At 44.6% G+C, this 21,486-nt stretch overlaps 2 protein-coding genes across 3 annotated transcripts in view; one reads left to right on the forward strand and one right to left on the reverse strand.

The window, feature by feature from the left end:
• Positions 1-2,187: 2,187 nt before the first annotated feature.
• AVIL (advillin) lies at positions 2,188-19,917 on the forward strand. The gene is made up of 19 exons (XM_037846609.1): positions 2,188-2,258; positions 3,626-3,700; positions 4,806-5,002; positions 6,560-6,668; positions 6,758-6,868; positions 7,079-7,281; positions 7,748-7,826; positions 7,950-8,048; positions 8,744-8,897; positions 8,997-9,100; positions 9,592-9,729; positions 9,834-9,992; positions 10,779-10,958; positions 12,376-12,521; positions 12,652-12,796; positions 14,911-15,099; positions 15,726-15,794; positions 17,584-17,709; positions 19,150-19,917. The coding sequence occupies exons 1-19, from the start codon at positions 2,193-2,195 to the stop codon at positions 19,261-19,263; spliced, it is 2,463 nt and encodes an 820-aa protein (XP_037702537.1). The 5' UTR covers positions 2,188-2,192; the 3' UTR covers positions 19,264-19,917.
• A 494-nt stretch (positions 19,918-20,411) lies between these two features.
• Positions 20,412-21,486, reverse strand: part of TSFM (Ts translation elongation factor, mitochondrial) — an 8,476-nt gene continuing 7,401 nt past the window's right edge. The window contains exon 6 of one of the 2 annotated variants that reach the window (XM_037847152.1): positions 20,412-20,996. In XM_037847152.1, coding sequence (XP_037703080.1) covers positions 20,590-20,996 — 407 coding nt within the window. In that variant the 3' untranslated portion in view covers positions 20,412-20,589. The other variant, XM_037847153.1, reaches the window with a different exon arrangement.

Here is a 21,486-nt window from a genome sequence, read left to right on the forward strand (position 1 = left end):
AAAGTTTGTGACCAATTCTAAAAACGCCAAGCTTTTTGAGGCCTTTCATAAAGACAAATGGACAGATAGGGCACATTTTCAAAAGATGAAGATGAAGAAGACCCCTGTCACCTATCTCTCCTTGGAGAAAGATGGCAGGGGGCTAAGCAGAAGTTAAAGCCAGCTTCCTCGGCTTGATGTCCATCTGCAGGAGTACATTTATGATAATTAAGGGCCACTGGCTTTTAACCTGGGATTTCAAAATTGCACCCCTACCCCAAGAGTTTCTGCAGTCCTCTCGAAGGGTCCTGAATTAATAAATTAGGACTTGGGGAGGAGGGAGGAAGAGACCCAGCTTTGGAGACTTTGATGTCACAAGTGGAATTGGCATTTTCTGGGTGATCCAGAGTGGCAAATTTCCTTATTTGAGCATATTTTCTCCTACATTTGGAGGAAACTGGCCCAATGAGTTCCCTCCCGATTTCTAATTCCCTTGCTGGGAAATGGGACCGCTTTTGGTCTCTGAGACCCACATTCCTAATTAATGTGAATCGGTTTGACTTTTACCAGGTTGAAACTTGCCCTTCTTTGAGGCATGAGTTAATTGGCCCTTGTCCCCTTCCCCTAGGTGGGTCATGCCATTTGTCTTTAATGACCAAATATCTGAAGAAAATCCGAACAGATATTTCCTGGCAATTCTGGGAAGCACAGGGTGGGGCAGTACGAGTTATCAAATTAAATCCTCAAACACTGGCTGATACATGTCATTGTTTCACTTCAGCCCACTTATAGTAATAGACAAAGGGAATTTGTTTTTGCTTTTTGTTTTCTCACTAGACTCCATAGTAGATAACGGTACACGTTCTCCACACCGGGCTTCATCTATTTAGGCTCAAGAACAGAATGGCCAGACATGCCCCTCCTAAAAAGCACAAGAAGGCTCCAAACAGTAAAAAAAAAAAAAAAAAAGAAAAGAAAAGAAAGAAACTCTAAGTCCTTTCTGGATGGATTTTAATCGTATGTTGATCCACAGTTCATCAACCCCATCCTTTCTCCTTTGCCTCTTGGGAAAAACTAATCGAGCATTCACCTGTTATGCCTATTATCATGAGATTGCAAGCTCCTTGAGAACAGGAACCAGGCATTTCAATAGTATAAAACCTTTACCTGACTAGGAATATGTGTAGGTGCTCAACAGCCCAACACAAATGTTTAATATAGTGGGTGCTTCTCTACCGCTTCCTCCCTTTCCCCACTCCACCTTGTTTAGTCCTGAAGGAGCTGTAGACTTCCGGAGTTCTGGGAGGTCTACGCTTTCTCAGAGAAGCTGCCTCAGGGCGTGGAACGCAGAGCACCTGCTGCTTCAGGCTGAGTGTGGGAGGTGGGTGAGGAGGGCATCTGCTCACAGACACCGGCCATACCCACCCACCTCCACTGCCACCCTGAACCCTGTGTTCCACGTCCAGCCCTGCCATTTTATTTTCCCTTTTCTTCTCAAGACACAGGGAATATATTAGTCATATGAAAAAAGCAGGGAGGGTTGTTTGAGACAGGATAGTTTACTTAAAAAAAGAGAGGAGGGGGTGCAGAAAGTAAAAGCCTGAAAGATGACCAAAAAGTTGGTTGTGGATATGTTTGGCAAGAAGGGAATGTAGAAAGGAGTAGAGGGAATGAGAGTATGAGAGAAGGCAACATAGCTTGAAAATATTTTTTCTGACGTAAGCTTTTCCCCACTGTGCACCACTGAATTTAAATTGGTTTAGAATCAGATAGGAATTGCATTCTAGGGCACAAGTTAGTTAACATTTCTGGGTCTCAACTTTCCTGCAATGTAAAATGAAGAAAACACACCCACCTTATGAGAATTAAATGATAATTATGTGCAAAATGAATCAACCCAGGGCTTCATTTATTGATAACCCCTTCAATAAATGATTGTGGTTATTCCCAGAGCTCTTAATGAGGAAAGTGACAGGTGGGAAGCAAAACTTCTGGGTTGGGATCCCCCGCGCAAGCCAGGCTTAGCATATGAACTTGGACAAGACATTTCCCCTATCATTTGTGAAATGGTGCAGGGATGTGCAGGGATGCCCCACGAGAACGTGGCGGGATGTCTGACGAGATTGGGAAGTGACTTAGGAAAAAAACTGGATCAGTGCTCACTCTGAGAGGCAACATTTCCCCTCTCTCTTTCAGTCCTGAAAAGAAGCAACATGTCTCTGAGCAGCGCCTTCAGGGCTGTGGGTAACGACCCTGGGATCATCACCTGGAGAATTGAGGTGAACTGGGTTGAAATGCGACTTCCTCCGCTCTACTCAGCTCTGGGGGTAGAGTCTAACTGCCCAGCTCCGCTGGATGATGGTTCTCTAGCCCTCCTCAGTCTTCCACCTGTGGTCTGGGAACAGTGAGAGGCAGCATCAAAGTTTTCCCATCCTTAGCCCCTCCTGGGTGCTCAAAGCAGTCGGGTGGCAGGTGGAGGAATTGCTCTTAGCTTTGGAGAGCAATACTCCAAAGCAAAAATAAGTTGGCCTTTTATCCAGCCATCTGCTCAATGAGTCTGCACTTCCAGTAAATGCCCCTGAGAGGTGGGTGGGGTCCACCCAGGAGGCTCCTGGCTGCTTCGGTCACAGACACGGAACTCCTCCACAAGGCACTGTGGCTCCTGAGAAGCATGTGGTACTGCACAGATCAGGCACTGCTCACCCCTTCTTCCTCCCGGGCTGGAGCCCCTCAGGGTGTCTCTTGAGTTGAGCAATCTCTCGCTGGGAACCGCCCGGACCTGGGTAGCCCCACCCAAGAGAAGTGAGGCCCACTCTGAGCTCAAGCAGTTGCTACTGCATAAAACCCAGAGGTGATTCCTCACTTCACCATCTTCAATGGGAAAGGAGGAGATGCAGTTCTCTGGCAAGTCGCTCAGGACTTGCAAGAGGCCCAGGTCACTTCCATTTCTTTAAGGCTCCCGGTTTTTAAAAAACAAACAGGTACTAAAACAGAGTTAAAAAAATTGTGATTTATTGAACATTTTTACATTTAACACATTTTACATATAACACACAAACGAGTATTGGCTGCAGCTTTATGTCACTTGGAGATAGTGATGAAAATCTAAGTCTGAGACCATGTGAATGGTCTTGCATGGACAAGTCATACAGACAGGTGACAAATCAGGGCCCCGACCCAGACCCCAAATATGGGACACTCGGCCCACCGCTGGCACTCACCAAACACAACCACCCTCCTCAGCTCCCACTGCCCCACGGAAGCCCGGCTTTCTTTCACACATGTGCCCTAGCCAGCACTGCGGGGTTTAGGGTGGAGGGACAGTATGCTGAAGATGCAGTGCATGTATCTCAGAAAGCTACCCACAATATAGCAAGATAAGACAGAGCAGGAAGTGGGGAGGAGGATAAGGAGAGGGGAAGTCAGGCCAGGGACCCAGATTGGGACCCGGGGCCATGCCGATGGAGCTCAGCAGAAGCCAGAGAGGCTGCCACGCTGGTCCTGGGCCTGACTGCTACGCCCTCTAAGCCAGCAGGACATCCCTCTGGCTCTCCCCATCACCTGTGCCAAATGGAGGGGTGGGAAGGGGGCTGTGGGGGAGGGAGGAGGGAGGGAATGCAGCCTATACACACCCCTGTCCTTCCAGAAAATGGAGCTGGTCCTCGTGCCCCTGAGCGCCCATGGCAACTTCTATGAGGGGGACTGCTACATCGTCCTCTCGGTGAGCCCATCCCCCATTCCCACGAGCTTCTCCCCTGAGTACACCTATTCATGGGTTCCATGGAGATATCTGCTAGTGAGGGAAGGTATCCACATGATTCTTCCTGTGGGTTATGCAGTGCAGGCCTCCAGTTTGGTTATCAAAGGCCATCCTTAGGGCAGGGCTGAGTGTGTGTTCATTGAATCTGCATGCTTTTTTTTTTGGAGCAGTTCCCATATATCCCTACCCCCCACACACACCCTTGGGAAGTTTTCACTATTATTAACATTTTGCATTTGTGTGGTAGCTTTGTTACAACTGATGAACCAGTATTATATTATTAACGAAAGTCCATAGTTTACATTAGGGTTCACTCTTTGTGTTGTTATGATTCTATGGGGTTTTTTGTTTGTTTAAATTTTTATTGTGGTAACAATATGCATCATAAAATTTCCCATTTTAACCACTTTCAAATACGCAACTCAGTGGTGTTAATTATATCCACAATGTTATGCTGCCATCACCACCATCTATTACAGTCAGGGTTTTAAATTTTGTGTCAGAAGGCAGAGGCCCAGGCCCTCAGTCTGAATCTCAGTAACAGCCCATGAGCAGCACTTCTCCCTCGCAGGCCCAAGCCCCAGAATACAATGGTGTGGAGGAAGGCCAGATAAACCAAGGCCCGTCTCTGGCCACAAAGTGCTCATCTAGTTGACGAAACCACATCCCATATGAGTGGTGCTGACAGAGCCACATAGATGTACATACAGCTCAGCTCTGTGTCAGCTGTGTAAGTGCAAGGGCCCACGGCTCAGGGGGTGGTAAGTTAAGTGTGCAACCCAACCTTGAAAAGATCCCCATTGGTCCCCACTTATTTTGAGGACAATAAACTGTCCACTTTCCCCAAATGTGGAGAGGAAATTGGGTTGCCAGAGCCTAAGCCACACAGCAGGTCTGCAAAGGAGCCAGGGCAGCTCTGGCACCCACTGCAGGAAGGGAGAAAGGCCCCAAGCCTGCCCAAGGGCTGGACACAAGCCACTGTCTGCTGTTCTTCCCCTGCCAGAGCGGCTGGCAGCCAAGGGGAGGCAAGCCAGCCCCTAACCCGATCTCCTTGGCTACATCCCAGACCCGGAGAGTGGGAAGCCTCCTCTCCCAGGACATCCACTACTGGATCGGGAAGGACTCCTCCCAGGATGAGCAGAGCTGTGCAGCCATCTACACCACCCAGCTGGATAACTACCTGGGAGGCAGCCCTGTGCAGCACCGCGAGGTCCAGCACCACGAGTCCGACACCTTCTGTGGCTACTTCAAGGAGGGCATCATGTGAGTAGTGATGCACAGAGCAAGGACATATACGTCAATATACAGGAGAGGGAACCCAAAGGGCCGGGAAGCACATGAAGAAAGCAGTCAGGGAAATGCAGATCAAAACAAAGATCACTTCCACCCATTAGGGTAGCACCACTTAGAGAGCTGCTGGTGAGGCCGGAGGGAAGTAGGAGCCCTGATGCCAAACTGGTGGGAATGTGGACTGGTACAGCAATTGGGGGAGAGGCAGATCCCACTTCTGGGTAGATATCACAAAGAAATCATTACCCAGGTCCACAAGGGCACATGAGCCAGAATGTTCATTGCAGTATCATTAGGGGTGGCGGGAAATTGCAGGCAACATAGGCGTCCACCACTGGAAGACTGGATGGGAAAAATACTCCATGCACACCATGGAGTACAATGCAGGCAGCAGCTAGAAGCAAAGGAGTAGATATACACACAACACATGGACAGATCTTAAAAATATGGCACTTAGTGAACAAAGTAAGAAATAGACTGAGATCTATAACAAAATACCAATTTGTTTTGAGAATATATATAAGCACACAAAACAACAGGACACATTTTACCAGAATGAAAATAAAAAGAGACATTTAGTGTATGTGTTGGAATGGTTGCCTATGGTAGGGAGAGGAATGGGAGTGGGATATGTAAATAAAAGGGAATATAGATGTATTTAAAACAAGTGAGCTTGTAAAGACCACTGATGATAATGTTCCATGAACTGAGGAGTTTCATTAAGTCAAATCCTTGCACTTGAGATTAAAAACAAAGAGGAACTCCAATGAGCGTGAGAATTCTGAGGCTGGCCCAAGGCCAACTTCTCCACTGACTAAAGACCTGTCAGGCAAAGGGCACCGCAGCAAGTCACAAGGGAACTCAAAGACAAAGCCGCCCTCTCCAGGATTGCTTCCTGTGGTCCCTTAGAGTACAGGACAGCTGGTAGGGAGGCTGGGTTGGGTGGGAGCCGGGACAAGAGAGCAGGTGCTGGCCCGTCGGACACTGATTCTGGAGTGGGTTGGCCTCAGCACCGTGGTGTCATCACTGCTTCCTTTACTGCCCCACTCATGTCCCCTCCCTCCCCGCCCCCCAGCACACTCATATTCAGTTTCTAGAACACAAAGCGCTGTCATGGTTCAGGGTCTTTGCAACTAAAGTTCCTTCTTCTCGGATCACTCTTCCTCTGGTTGGTTCCCTCTCATCTTAAGATCTCAGCTCCAAGGTCATTTCCTCAGAGAAGACTACCCTGACTGCTTATCAAAAGAGTGTCTCCTGGATGGTGCTGATGGAAGCACACACCATGAATGTAACTAACATCACTGAAAATGGGTAAAATGGGAAAATTTATGTTGTGTGACCAGAATTAAAAAAAAAAAAAAAAAAAAAGGCAGTCACCAAGTCTGCTCTTGTGGGAGCAGTTACCACTCTCTATATTGACCTGGTTATTTATCATCTGTGTCCCACATGGACAGAGGCCCAATCTGTGTAATTCACAGTACTCAGCACATAGCAGATGCTCAATAAATAACTGAGCGGATGTTCCCTCAGCTACAAGAAGGGGGGCGTGGCCTCTGGGATGAAACACGTGGACACAAACACCTACAATGTGAAGCGGCTGCTGCATGTGAAGGGGAAGAGGAACATCAGGGCCACTGAGGTAAGTCCTGCTCGCTGTCTGTCCTGGGCCCAGGCCTCCCCACCTGACTCCTAGGAAATCCTCCTGAACAGGGTCTACCTCGTTTGCAGGTGGAAATGAGCTGGGACAGTTTTAACCGAGGTGATGTCTTCCTGCTGGACCTTGGAAAGGTCATCATTCAGTGGAATGGCCCAGAGAGCAACAGTGGAGAGCGCCTGAAGGTATAGCTATTTCCAGTCTTGACCCTCTCTCCTCTCCCTCAGGCCTGGTCGTGGGGCTTGCACTCTCTCAGGTGCCTTTTCCTGCGTCCTTCCACGTTGGTCTCTGCCCAAGGTTCTAGCTGGAATCTGTAGATTTTGAGTAGAACCTGTCTTGGAGACAGACCAAGTCCACGAGTCTGTGACTCAGTGCTTCCTTGGGCTCTTTGGCAGGCTATGCTTCTGGCAAAGGATATTCGGGACAGGGAGCGAGGGGGCCGTGCTGAAATAGGTGTGATTGAGGGAGACAAGGAGGCAGCCAGCCCAGAGCTGATGAACGTCCTTCAGGACACCCTAGGCCAACGCTCCATCATCAAGCCTGCGATCCCTGATGAGGTCACAGATCAGCAACAGAAATCAAACATCATATTGTATCAGTGAGTACTAATTCTGGCTCCTGCTTGGAAACTGGCGTGAGGACAAGGTGTCACCTAGAAAACCAGGCACCTCAGCTTGGCTCCTCATTTTGGGTGCAGGCATCTGGTTTCCTTCTTAGTCCTTTTCAGTTGCAGCTCCTAGAAGGGCTATGGTGTTCCTCCAATCAAGGAGGAAGCTTCCTTCTGTTCTTGTTAGCCGCTCTTCCTTGCCCCTTAGAGAGATCCTTTCTTTACTCGGATCTGCACATGCCTAGGGTTGTGGAAAGGATGTTTGGGAGAGATTCACAAAAGTTTCCTCCTGAGAACGGAGTCCATCCCATTCCCATCTGCATTCAAGCTGAGCCTGTTGTAAGAAGCCAAACTCTTCCCATAAATTCCACACTAAAACAAAGCCAGAAAACAGTCAAATTGACCACAAGATGCTTTTTAGAAGAGAAGGCACAAGCTAACCACTCCCCTTCCCCAGTGTCTCAGACTCAGCTGGGCAGCTGGCAGTCACAGAGGTGGCAACGAGGCCCCTGGTCCAGGACTTACTGAACCACGAGGTAAGTAGAGCTGAGGTGGGCTTAGCTTGGGACAGTCAGACCTGCCTTCAGAGGCAGACCCTGGGGAGAGGCCTTCCTTACAGTCTTGAGAGCAGTAACCACATTTTCCCTTGACTGCTTCAGGACTGCTACATCCTGGACCAAAGTGGAACCAAGATCTACGTGTGGAAAGGAAAAGGAGCCACAAAGGTTGAGAAACAGACAGCCTTGTCTAAGGCTCTGGTAAGAGCTACAGATGTGCAGTATATCCACATGATACTGTCAATAACACTTCACATGTGTGCAGAGAGCCATCCTCGGTGCTCAAGCACAGAACAGTGTTGGGACATACATGGACTTCAAAGCCAAACAGACAAGCTGGGATTCAAATCTGGGTTTTGCCTTTTTCAGCTGAGTGATCGGTTTCCTCATCTCCAACATGGGGGTGGTAATACCCATCTCCTGAGGCTGTTGTGAGGATTAAATAACACATATTGCACACAGCACCTGCTCAATAAAAGGGAGCTATTATTACTGAGAGGGGTTGCACTTATCAAGGTTAATGGCCCTGTCCTCAAGAAGCTTAGGGTATAGCACAGGCCCATGCAGATGAACCAAGCAAGACACACAAGGCAATAAATGAGCAAATTAATGTGATGCAAAGGCAGTAGAGTAGGTAAGTGCTGACATAACACAGCATAGAGGACCTTGCAAAAAAAATTAATAATCATAATCATGACATGCTGATGAAGAGAGGCCAAAGTGCTCCCCTGGGTACTGTCCTCAAGGCAGATAACTTGGTTCCCAGGCAGCAGCGTCAGAACTTGGGTCACTCACAGGGGTAAAGCCTACCAACTGGCTTCAAAGTGGTCAGTCACCAAACAAGCAAAGGATCCAGAGCATTCCCCAACTGACCCACCTCTCTGGGGCATTTGCAGAGCTTCATCAAGATGAAAGACTACCCCAGCAGCACCAACGTGGAGACAGTCAATGATGGTGCCGAGTCGGCCATGTTCAAGCAGCTGTTCCAGAGGTGGTCAGTGAAGGACCAGACCACAGGTCTGGGGAAAACATTCAGCACTGGCAAAGTTGGTGAGATTGCCCCCAAATTATCCTCTCACTGCTGGGAATCTCTAGAAAGGCAGGCATGGATGATTCTCACTCACTTGGCTTTTCCCAAATCTTTCTCAGCAGCTAAAGTTTTCCGGGATAAGTTTGATGTGACTCTGCTGCACACCAAGCCAGAAGTAGCTGCCCAGGAAAGAATGGTCGATGATGGCAATGGAAAAACTGAGGTAAGCCCAGTGATTCAAATCTCAGGGAGGCAGCACAGGCACTCTTTACTGTTCCTGCTGTAAAGGAGAAGGCAAGCCATTCTGTATCTGCTTGGCTTCCCTTTGCAGCTCTGGCACCTAAGGAATATTCTGAGAGGCTTCTGAGTCTGCAGTTTTCCCACAGTTCTTCAGGGAGGTGAAAGGCAGATGCCCAAATGTGCTATCAATAACTCACCTGGTAGACATACTCAAATCACCTCCCAGCCTTTAAAGACTGAGCTGGGATGGGGATACACCTGACTAGACTGCAGGGATGATCCAGTTCTCAGGATTCAGAGCATGCAAATGGGATATGCCCTCACTACTGGTAGGGAACCAGAGGGGGAAGGGGTACTTCAAGTGGATGTTAGAACCTTACGATTCTCTGTTAAGCATGGTCCAGTTCTCTTCAGGGGGCTGTCCCTTCTACCGGGAGCCCATCTCTGGGGAACTGTGTCTCCTTTTATGCCCAGGTCTGGAGAATTGAAAACCTGGAGCTGGTTCCGGTGGAGCATCAGTGGTATGGTTTCTTTTATGGTGGAGACTGCTATCTGGTCCTCTACACATACAAGGTGAATGGGAAGCCGCATTACATCTTGTACATCTGGCAGGTAGGCCTGCAGCAGGCTCTAAGCTTTGGACTGTGAGTCTTCCAGTGGCCACTGAGCTGGGGTGGGGGGCAACAGGGGCCCCTCATGCCCCTCTCCCTCTGCAGGGCCGCCATGCCTCACAGGATGAGCTGGCAGCCTCGGCATACCAGGCAGTGGAGGTGGATCGGCAGTTTGATGGTGCCCCTGTGCAGGTTCGGGTCACCATGGGGAAGGAGCCACGCCACTTCATGGCTATCTTCAAAGGGAAGCTGGTTGTCTTTGAGGTGAGGACCCCCAGATAAAATTATACCATGAGTGGGAATGCTCAGAGCTAACCGACCAGCAGCGGCCACAGCAGAAGAGAGGAGGGGTGGGGAGCAGGGGTTGAGGTCGACAGAGAGAAGAAGGAAATTAATCTCTCTAAGACACTCAAGTGAATCCTGACTGCCTAGGACTTCAAGTTCAAACCACTGCCTAGTGTTCAAGGTCTTTCATTATCAGACCCAAATTATCTGTGCAAGTACATTTTCCTCAGTATCCTAACTTGCACTTTCTATCCCAGTCAGGTGGGTCTCTTCATTAACCTCACATGTGCCGTACCATGCTCCACCCCTGCCCGAATGTGCCTTCTGCTTCCCTTACAAATTCTACCCAAGTCTCATTTCTTCCATGAAGCCCTGGCTGGAGAACACACCAGGCAGCACATGGTGTGTTACATGCTTAACAGCACATAACTCTGGGGTCAAGTCCTCATCCTGTCATTTACTGGCCAGGTTTCTGAGCCTTGGTTTCCTCATCTGTACTGTGGGATAATAATACTTACTTCATAGAGTTATCACGAGGATCAGTGAAATCATGTAGGTAAATCACCAGTCACAGAGCCTGTCATAAAATAAAGTTCTCAAAGAGAAAGCTAGTATTATTAGTACCATAATTCCAGCTCACCCTCACCTCTCCCAGTTAGCCTAGAAGCTCCTCAAAGACAAACACCCACCTTCCCTACAGTGCTACCTGTGTGCTCTGCTCATCTGGTGCTCCTTAAATTCAGACTCTGCTTTTCTTCTCTCTAGGGTGGGACTTCCAGGAAGGGAAATGCTGAACCCGACCCTCCAGTAAGGCTCTTCCAGATTCAAGGAAATGACAAATCTAACACCAAAGCAGTGGAGGTTCCAGCCTTCGCCTCTTCCCTCAACTCCAACGATGTCTTTCTGCTGCGGACCCAGACGGAGCACTACCTGTGGTATGGCAAGGTAGGAGGCTGGGCCCAGTGGTCAGACCAGCCCTTCCGAGTCAAGCCCGGCACTCACCCTCCTATCAACAAGGTCAGAGGAACTAAAGAGTAGGCTGCAGCAGTCCTCAAAAAGAGGAGTCTTTTTCCTAAAGGATCTTCAAAGGGAGTACCAACACTCGCCACAATTACTCTTCCAATTAGAAGTCACTGATAGCACTGCTAACACCCAAGAGACTTCACCAACTTCTAAGCAGGTGGAGGTTGGATCAGTTGATCTTTCCATATGCGTTTGGTGGATTGTGACAGGATAGACACGAAAATGAAACAAAACCACTAAAAACATAATCCTGTCCATTCAGATTTGCATCTGTGTTAAAAAGTACTAAGACTGTTTTACAAAAGAGAATTAAACATGAAAAGTAATTAACATCATTAGTCACTATGGAAATGCACAGTGAGCTATCACTATACACCTATTAGAATGGCTTTAAGAACTGACAAGATAGGTGCTGATGAGGATGCAGAACCACAGTAGCTCTCACTTGCTGGGAATACAAAATGGTACAGCCTTTGGAAAACAGGTTGGCAGTTTCTTATCAAGTTAAACATTGACTTATCATACCATCCAGCAATCCCACTCCTGGGTATTTATCCAAGTGAAATAAAAACCTATCTTCCCACAGAAACCTATACACAAATGTTTACAGCAGCTTATCTGTAATCACCACAAACTGGAAATGACCCAACTGGGTATGGATAAACAAACAAGTGGTACATCCATACAATGGAATCCTATTTAGCAATAAAAAGGCAAGAATAGTTGATACACACAACATGGGTGAATCTCAGATGCTTTGGGCTAAGTGAAAGAAATCAGACTCAAAGGCTACAGATGGCATGATTCCATTTACATGACATTCTGGAAAAGGCAGAACTATAATGGAGAATAGATCAGTGGTTGCCAGAGACTAAAGGTTGAGGGAATTCTTTGGGTGGTGAAGAAATTGTTCTTATCTTGCTTGGGGTGGTAACAAGATTCTATGCATTTGTCAAAACTCAAAGAACTGTACATTAAAAAGAGTAAATTTCACTGTATGTAATTTAAAAAATAAATTTCAACTTTTTTCTCTTTTAAAAAAAGTAAAAATGAGAATTAAAGGTAAAGGCTAAAGTTCCAATTGAAGCTGAAATAAAACAAAGGTGACTTTTGTGAACATCCACCAGGGTTTTAGAATCTAGTTCTGTTCCTTTTCATCACAGTTTTCCTTTCCTCTCTTCCCAGCACTAGAATAACAAATCTCTCTCTCCCTGTCCTGAGGTACTGTGGCTTGGTTAGAAGATCTCATCTGAGCTATCAGTCTCAAAAGCTTCTTCTTTTTGTACACTAACACACCATGTGAGACTAAGTATCTGTATTCTCCTCGCCCCAATCTCAGGGGTCTAGTGGGGATGAGCGGGCAATGGCTAAGGAGCTGGCTGGGCTTCTCTGTGACGGCACTGAGGATACTGTGGCTGAGGGTCAGGAGCCAGTCAAGTTCTGGGACCTGCTAGGAGGGAAAACTCCTTATGCCAATGATAAAAGGTAAGAGGACACTTCTTCATGGCTCCCCTTGTCTCCCAGGCTTGTGAACTGCACAAACTGGGTCCTTGATTTCAGCTTTAAAAGCATGATTTCTAAGACACTCAGGTCCTCTAAATGGACTGTATTGCAGACTTCAGCAGGAAATTCTAGATGTCCAGTCCCGTCTCTTTGAATGTTCCAATAAGACTGGCAGGTTCATTGTCACTGAGATCACAGACTTCACCCAAGATGACCTGAACCCAGGCGATGTGATGCTCCTGGATACCTGGGACCAGGTAAGACATATCCATAGAACTCAGAACAAATGACAAAGATACCCATTGCTGATTTTTGTGTAGTATCTCCATCCTAGAATAAACCCCAGGGTAGCACTACACCATCCCCAATTCAGTCAAACCATGTGTCAGGGTGACCAGAGGAAGAGGTTGCTTTTCTTGTAGGGTTGGAAAGAATAGAATGTTGTTTAAAACACAGAATCCTGGGAATTTTCCCACCATGCTTTGGGAAAAGCACACCATCCTATTATCATGCACTTCTTTCACTTAGGATCAATAGCAGCAAAGACCGGGGCCTTTTAGGGAACAGAAGGGTATGAAAGGGGTATCATATCATCAAAGCAACTCCTCTTCCACATTTCATCTTCTTCAGTTTGGTTCACAAATCCTGAGCACTTCCTCTTTGCCAGGCACTGTGCTACATGTGGTGTCACCGAGGTAAAGGACCCCGGCCCTCAGAGATCCCAGGCAAATGGGGGGAGTCAGCCACAGCCACATCATTTTACTCTGATGGAAGTGAATAAAGGTGCCATGGCAGCATGAAGGAGAGGCATGCAACTCACCTTACAGGCTCAGAGAAGACCTCCTGGAGGAGACGGCTCTTAAGTTGAATCTCAATGAATAAGTAGGCATTAATCAGACAAAAAAAGGTGGAGAAGGCATTCCAGGGACAGGGAACAGCACAAGTAAAAGCAAAAAAGCAAGGCATAAAATATTATTGTATACAACTGTATAACATTGTGGAAAAGGCAAAACTACAGAGATGCCATGGATTTGGGGGACTGAATGAATAGAGGGAAAAAAATGGATAGAGAACAAAGCAGTCTGGGGGCAGTGAAACTATTCTGTATGATACTGTAATGGTGGATACATGACATTACACATTTGTCAAAACCCACAGAACTGTATATACAAATAGTGAATGCTAAAGTAAACTATGGACTTTAGTTACTAATAATGTATCAACATTGGTTCATCAATTTTACCAAATATACCACACTAATGCAATGTAAGATGTTAATAATAGGGAAACTATGTGTGTGGAGAATATATGGGAACTCTCTGTACTTCCTGGCAATTTTTCTGTAAACCTAAAACTACTCTGAAAAGTTAAAGTTTATATTTTAAAAATATTAAACAGGGAAGTACAAAAATGACCATAGAACATCGAGTTAAAGAGCATCCTAGAGATGAAGCTGAAGAAGTATGGGCCTAACCATGTCAAGAAGTTTGAAATTTATCCTGGAAAACCACTAAAATTTAAGCAGGGGAGTGACGAGGTCAAGAGGAAGGGATAGAGGTGAGAATAAAGAAGAGTGTACACTGGGAGACTAGTCAGTAGACTATTTTAACAGTCAAGCAAGAGCTGCTGGGGGACTGCATTAGGGCAGTGGAGTAGGGAAGGAGGGATGGTGACAGATTTGACAAACACACAGGAAGTAAAGTTGGCTGGCCTCGGTGACTGACAGGAAGTGGAGGCACCTAGGATGACTCCCAGGTCTCTGACTTGGGCGACTGATCGGGTGCCACTCACCAAGAGCAGAGACTCGGACATGTGTTTAGAAAGGAAGAGTTATGTTTTGGGGACATTATATTGAGGTGCTTGGAGACAAACAAGAGAAGGTGCTTTGCAAGTAACTGAAATTCAGAAGAGCTTCAATCAATACTGAAGGACTGGAGATGTAGATGTTTTGGGGACATTATATTGAGGTGCTTGGAGACAAACAAGAGAAGGTGCTTTGCAAGTAGCTGAAATTCAGAAGAGCTTCAATCAATACTGAAGGACTGGAGATGCAGATGTTTTGGGGACATTATATTGAGGTGCTTGGAGACAAACAAGAGAAGGTGCTTTGCAAGTAGCTGAAATTCAGAAAAGCTTCAATCAATACTGAAGGACTGGAGATGCAGATTTGGGAGGTACACCTGGCTGGCAGTTAAAGTCTCAAATATCAAGCTTCATTTTGGGACAACTTTTCTCTGCTGCTGAATAAATTAGGCCAGGAAAGTTTTTTGAGACTGTGAATTGCTGAGGGGAAAAGAGAAGGTAGTGTGTATGACCTAGTACTTAAATCCTTGGTACGAGCATATTAACAAATATTAATTCTCTACAACAGGTGTTCTTGTGGATTGGAGCTGAGGCTAATGCCACAGAGAAGGAGAGAGCCCTCACTACAGCCCAGGAGTACCTGTGCACTCACCCCAGTGGCCGAGACACCAACACACCAATCCTGATCATTAAGCAGGGGTTTGAGCCTCCCATCTTCACAGGCTGGTTCTTAGCCTGGGACCCTCACATGTGGAGCGTAAGAACAAAAAAAATGGAGAAGACATTCTTACTGCTGGGAAGTTCAGAACTAGTAGCTCACTGGGAAGCCAGGGCTGAGGGACACCAGGACCTCGTGTCCTTCCCTCCTACTATATCCCTCTGTTTTACTTTTCTTCTCTTTCCCACCCACCACAGCAGTAAATCCAGTTACAGAATCCATAGCTTGTCTCAGGAATAAGCAGTGTGCATAAGTAACAAACAATCTATAAAGTATGTCCAAACACATCATCTTTTGATCTCTATAAACATCCTGTGACATAAGCCTGGGAAAGTAATATGTCTCCCATTTCACAGACAAGGAAGCTAAGAGAATACCTTATCTGTCTAAAGTCACATTTAGCCAATAGAAGAAATCAGAAAATAGAAAATATTGCTTTTTCTCATATGGATAAGTACAGGGACCCATTACAGAATGCAGATCATATTCAAGCACCCTCCACCCTGCATGAGCCCAGAAGTGGGGAAATTTCTTCTTTGATTTTCCCTTATACGGCTTCTGATTCCTTGGCTTTTTTTATTTTCCTGAGGGTACAGACCAGACCTAAGGAGTCCCTCCTCTATAAAGCAGCACCGTATCTTACGTTTCCTCTCTCTTCTTTTCAGGCAGGAAAATCATATGAACAGTTAAAAGAAGAGCTGGGAGATGCTGCTGCTCTTGTGAGAATCACTGCTGTGAGTTGAGTTTGCTCAGAGAAGCAAGTCACACAGTTACACAGGCAACCAGAGCTAAAGAGAAACAACAAATGCTACAAATGCCACATGGGCGAAACCCTATCATGACCTTCTTAGTTTTTCCCTAGTTGCCATATATATATATATATATATATATATATATATATATATATATATATGAAAGCCCGTGTCAAAGTCAAATTCCTTATTTTACTGCCTCCCAGAATTTAGAAAATTTTGTAGGTTTCGAAACCCACAACAAAAATCCCAGCACAAATGAAAACTAATTTTGCTATTCAACTCTCTCTGCCTTTCAGGAGAGATTAAATTTACTGGCAGTATTTTTCATAAATAATAAGCTTCTGACCCAATTGACAATTTTTATCAGTTTCTGACAGTGATGTCCATAGAAGCTTAGGTCATTTATGCCTTTTTTTTAAAGAGGAAGTATTGCATTTTATTATTTCCTTTTCATAATATTTTGAAAGCTTGATCCTAGTTATTTTCCCCCCAAAGCTATTCCTGGTTTTCCCATGTTTAATATATGTTCAGACAAGATCTTCAAGAGACAAAGAAAACAGAAACTATTATTATATCATAAAAGAGTAAATATTACGTTTTGTTTTGAGCATAGTATCAAAAAGAAATTGATTAAAATTCTGTTAGATTAAAATGAAATGCCAGTGATATCAGAAGTACATGAAATTTTCCATATCTTCTTCATATTACAAATCTACATGTCTTTTGAAATAGAAAAGAAACATTGGAACTTCTGAAGCAAGGCAAACTTTCCTGTTAGTAAACTTAAAATAGCTTAAATAAATTCTCCCATAGAAGGTCAGTTATTTATGAAAATAGAGACCATAAAGAGAATAATACTTTATCTCCATACTCATGCACATATGTAAATATACTAACTTTAATAAGTAAGCATAACTCTCCTAAAGAAATGTATGCAATATGGAAAGAAAATAATTTAATAATTTGGTCTTAACTTTACTCAAATGTGAAGCATTTAATTGTGAAATACAGAATACATACAGACACCTGCATAAAAGTTATATATTCAGCCTAACAAATGTTTCTCAAGAAAGACTGGTATAAATATCACCCCGGTTAAAACACAGACCTTTAATGACACCCTAGAATTACTCCCTCATACCATGTATCTCTTCCTAATTGTTATTTTTTTAAGACAAAATTATTTTGTTTCATTTATGCCTACTTTAAAGGCTAAAAGAAGTGGAACTTTTTGCCAGGAATCCTACAGCTTGAACATCAGGATGAGTGTATGGCTCCAGGTGTTCCAAACCATCTGGCAATTTTGTCCTTTGTGCTCTACAAACTCAGATTCCAACACTAAAGTTGATGGAGTTTCTTTAAAATGAATTTAACAAACATATGATTTTAATCTGTAATTATTTAAAGGCTGGAAATGTAAGGCCTGTAGAAGTGCCAAGAGAAGGCATGTAATTCCAATATTTAAGTGAGATTTAAGCAGAGCATCTATGCCAAACTGGCTATACATCTAAACTGCTCAGAGAGCGGTTTAAAAAAAAAATTCCAAGGACCTATCTTAGAGTTACTGAGTCAGCTCTCCCCAGAAGGACCCCCAAATCTGAATTTTTTTAGATTGCCAGATGATTCTGATATGCAATCAGAGTTGGTGACCATTGTTCTGAAAGATGATCATGAGTCAAGTGGTTTAAGCCAAAATGTGAAATATACATACACAACTGCAACTGCACAAACACTAGCCTTTTCCTGTGTCTGTTTTTATCTTGCTTAGGATATGAAGAATGCGACCCTCTCCCTGAATTCTGATGACAGTGAACCAAAATATTATCCTATAGAAGTACTTTTGAAAAATCAGAGTCAGGATCTGCCTGACGATGTGAACCCTGCCAAGAAGGAGGTGAGTGTTTGAAGGAACTGTGTCTGATATAAGTGGAGCTCTCCAGGAGTAAAGTACCCATCTCAGTAATGATCTAGGACATTGTATTCAACAAACATTTGAGCTATGTCAGTAGCTCAAGCCAAAAAATCAGGACTCATTCTTGATCATTTTTTTCTCACGTCCCACTTCAATCCACCAGCTAGTCTCTGTCCCCTCTTCCCATTTCTCTGCTGCCAACCTAGTCCAGGCCACCATGGACAAGTGTGACAGTCCCCTTACCCCTGTCCCTGCAGTCCACTTCCCATATAATAGCCAAAAGATGACAAGTTTTAAAACAGATGAAACTATCCTGCTTAAAACGCTTCCAATGGCTCCCACTGCACTTAGAATAAAATATGAAGTCCTTTCCATGGCCTCCAAGGCCCTACACAACCTGGCCTTGGTCCACCTCTTCTGAATTCATCTCACATACCTCTCTATTTACTACCCTTCAGCTTTAGCAGCTCCTTTTCTGTTTCTTGAACATGTTCATTTCAGCCTCTGGGCCTTTACACTTGTCATTGCAGTTACCTGAAAAACACTTCTCCCAGGTCATCACAGAGCCAGATCCTTCCTATCATTTAGGTCTTAGCATCAATGCCACCCCCGAGAGGCAGTCCCTGATTACCCTATCTAACACTGCCTGCTTCACCCCCCTCCAGTTCCTTATACTTTCTCATTGTCTTATTTCCCTCTCTAGTAGCAGTCTTAAGACTAAGGGCCTTGTCTGTCCCGTACACTCTCATATTTTCAACTTTTCAGCACCTAAAACAGTGCCTGGCAGATGGTAGGCCCTCTTTAAGTTTTGTTGAATGAATTAATATAGTCACAGCACTTATTTTCCCCTTGAATGACTTGATTTAGGAAGGGAGTCTGGATTTCCCAGGTCTTAGCTAACCAATTCTTAAGTATCCGGACTACAACTTTCTTGAAAGCAGAGGCCATATCTTAAATATTCATTAAGCATCAATTAATAAATGCTAGGAGAACTTTATTATCCCAACAAGAGCCACCTGATCTTTCATTTGAACATTTCTGGATAATAATGGTTGTTAATGGCATAAAGCAAGGAAAACTATCATTCAGTTTAGTTCTCCATTCCTTCAAAATCTAGTATCTGTAATTTATACATAATACAGAAACCATTTACTGTCCTTCTGGCAAGAAACTGGTGGCAACTGGGATCATGAGAGCAGTGAATCCAGTCAGCTTCTTTTACAGGCCAAAATGGGACTCTACAACATGAAGACCTCTCCGATGAATAATTTAAGTCTATTACAGACTTTCTGAAAAATTCATTCTGTTTCTGCCTTTAAAGATCTACCCATAACTCCCTGTCCCCTCCATTCTCCCCAAATTCTGTTGGCACTGATAGATGCCATGTCTTCCCTCTAACCAGAAACTTTGTTTCTCTCTTAGAATTACCTCACTGAACATGACTTTGTTTCTGTGTTTGGCATCACAAGAGGGCAATTTGCTGCTCTGCCTGGCTGGAAACAGCTCCAACTCAAGAAAGACAAGGGTCTTTTCTAAGGCATAAATGCATGTATGTACTGCAAGACCACAGAAGAGAGCAGATGGTGCCAATATCAAGAAAAGGCTTTTTCTGCCTAGCATTCAGCCACTTAATTTAGATATGATAGGGTCTGCAAATCACAGCATGTTCTTCACTTTTCTCATCTTGCATTCCTTAGTTGTTAGAGACCTAAAATGTTAACCACCCACTTTTTGTTTTTTTGTAGCCTTCTGGCTAAAAATCTCAGCAGAAAGCATTAAAACTGCATGCATCTGGAAAAGTTAAGAGAGAACAAAACAACTAAGCTTAAAATATTTAATTTTTGGTGCCAGGACCTATGGTTGTTTTAAATTTTAAGATCAATAATTCCAAAACCTATTTAACCCATAAGTCATTGAAGTCATTCACACATACACCCCAAGGTCAAAATCCAAAAGCCTAGATCTATATGTGCCAGAGCATTTATAACTTTTCAAATAAAGATAGCTGTATGAGCAAATGGAGTTCTTTTCAGTATGTGGGGTTTGTATGTTATAGTAACTGTTTTATGTTGGAAGAAATGTTTCAGTACTGGGAAAGTAAAGAGGCAATATTGAGTGAGTTCTCTGGATAAATAGGCAACTGTAATTCCTCCTTCTGGCACAAGAATGTCAAACTCTGCCTTACAGCTGTCCAGGAAACCTCAGTACCCACCCACCCACACCCCATTATCCAAAAGTGGAATAACGCCATGTGCTGTTAATTTCAGCAAGGCCAGAACCAGTGTGTATAACACTGCAGAGCGTCTTCAAAGCACGCTACAGACATCAACAAATGAACCACATTTTCCAGGCAACTTTTAAGTTTGAATCAACAATTCCAAAGGAATCTATGTAACAAAAGTAATGTAACCGGGAAGTTTCAGGGTAAAAGCATAGTCCAAACATGTCAGAAGAAGATAGCTCTATGGCACAGAAAGAGTAAGATAGAATGGATGAATTATAATTTTAGGGACACCAAAAAGATTTATGCGGAAGGGAGCAGCAGCATAATCGCTGATGCCTGTTCTCCCAGACACTGTCAGTCATTTCAATAAGGCCAATCTGTTGTTTTCTAAAACCTGTCACAGGTAATGCACAAAAAACCTAAACCCAATACTACCCACACAAGGAAGAAAAGATGATTCTACCCTCTTTCATATAACAATTTATTTAATAACTCTACCCGTGAAATACATAATTTCATTACAAATTCAACTGAAAAGCAAATTCTGGGTTTGAAGAGGCTTAGGAAATAACTTCCTTTTGCTATGATGCCCAGAACTGAGATTAAACATTTCCTCCTGGGCCAAAAGTCTCCGGAACCTATTCTGCCTCTGCTGCCTCTTCCCCTTCTCCACACTCAAACCGCACAAAATCTACTACAGATACCCCCTGAGGCTGCACATACTGACCCAATGTGATAGAAGGATCCAGCAAGTACGGCTGGGACAGCATCTTGGTTTCTGCGTCTCCCCCAGGCTCATCGTCCAGGGAGCCAACAGAGAGAGGGGCCATGCCCACCACATGCTGCCCAAGGCGACGGCCAAGGTCTTCAAGGGTTGCTTTCTGCTCAGATGTCTCGCAGATCACCATTGCCCCATACTTCCCCAGCACCAGGTTGTGGAGTGAGGGACTGTGCATTGTTCCGTGGACATAAGAGCCAACGTAGAACCCAGATGGTACCTTCACCCACGCAGCTCGTTTAAGAGTCATGTTTTCTCCCAGTTTCCCTATTAAAAAAACAAAAACAAAAAACCAACACACCACCAGAATACGATGCCTGTGGTGATATCAAAATATGTGCAGAGGAGGACAGGTTTGGGAGACAATCCCTCTGCATTTACTGTGGAGTTGCTATAAGATGGGCAGATACCATCTTTGGTTTTTGTTTAGAGGAAAAGGGGGGGGGGGGATGTTAGGAGTTTGGGGAAGATGGCGTTTACCTTTATTGAGTACCAACTATCTGCCAGGCACTCTGGTATTTAAAAACATGACCTTGGTATCAGACAGACACCGGACTCACTTCTCAGTTCTGCCTCTTATTTGATACACAACCTTGGACAAGTGACTTGATGTAACCTCATTTACTAATGTATCAAGACTTAGTGTGCTCATCTGTAAAATGAAGATGATCCCAACTACATTTCAGCATTATTGGTTGAATAAATAAGATATCTAATAAAGAATTTGCTACAGTGTCTGGCACATAGTGGGCACTCA

The sequence above is a fragment of the Choloepus didactylus genome, chromosome 8, assembly GCF_015220235.1.
Source record: "Choloepus didactylus isolate mChoDid1 chromosome 8, mChoDid1.pri, whole genome shotgun sequence".
In the NCBI taxonomy this organism is placed as follows: Eukaryota; Metazoa; Chordata; class Mammalia; order Pilosa; family Megalonychidae; genus Choloepus; species Choloepus didactylus.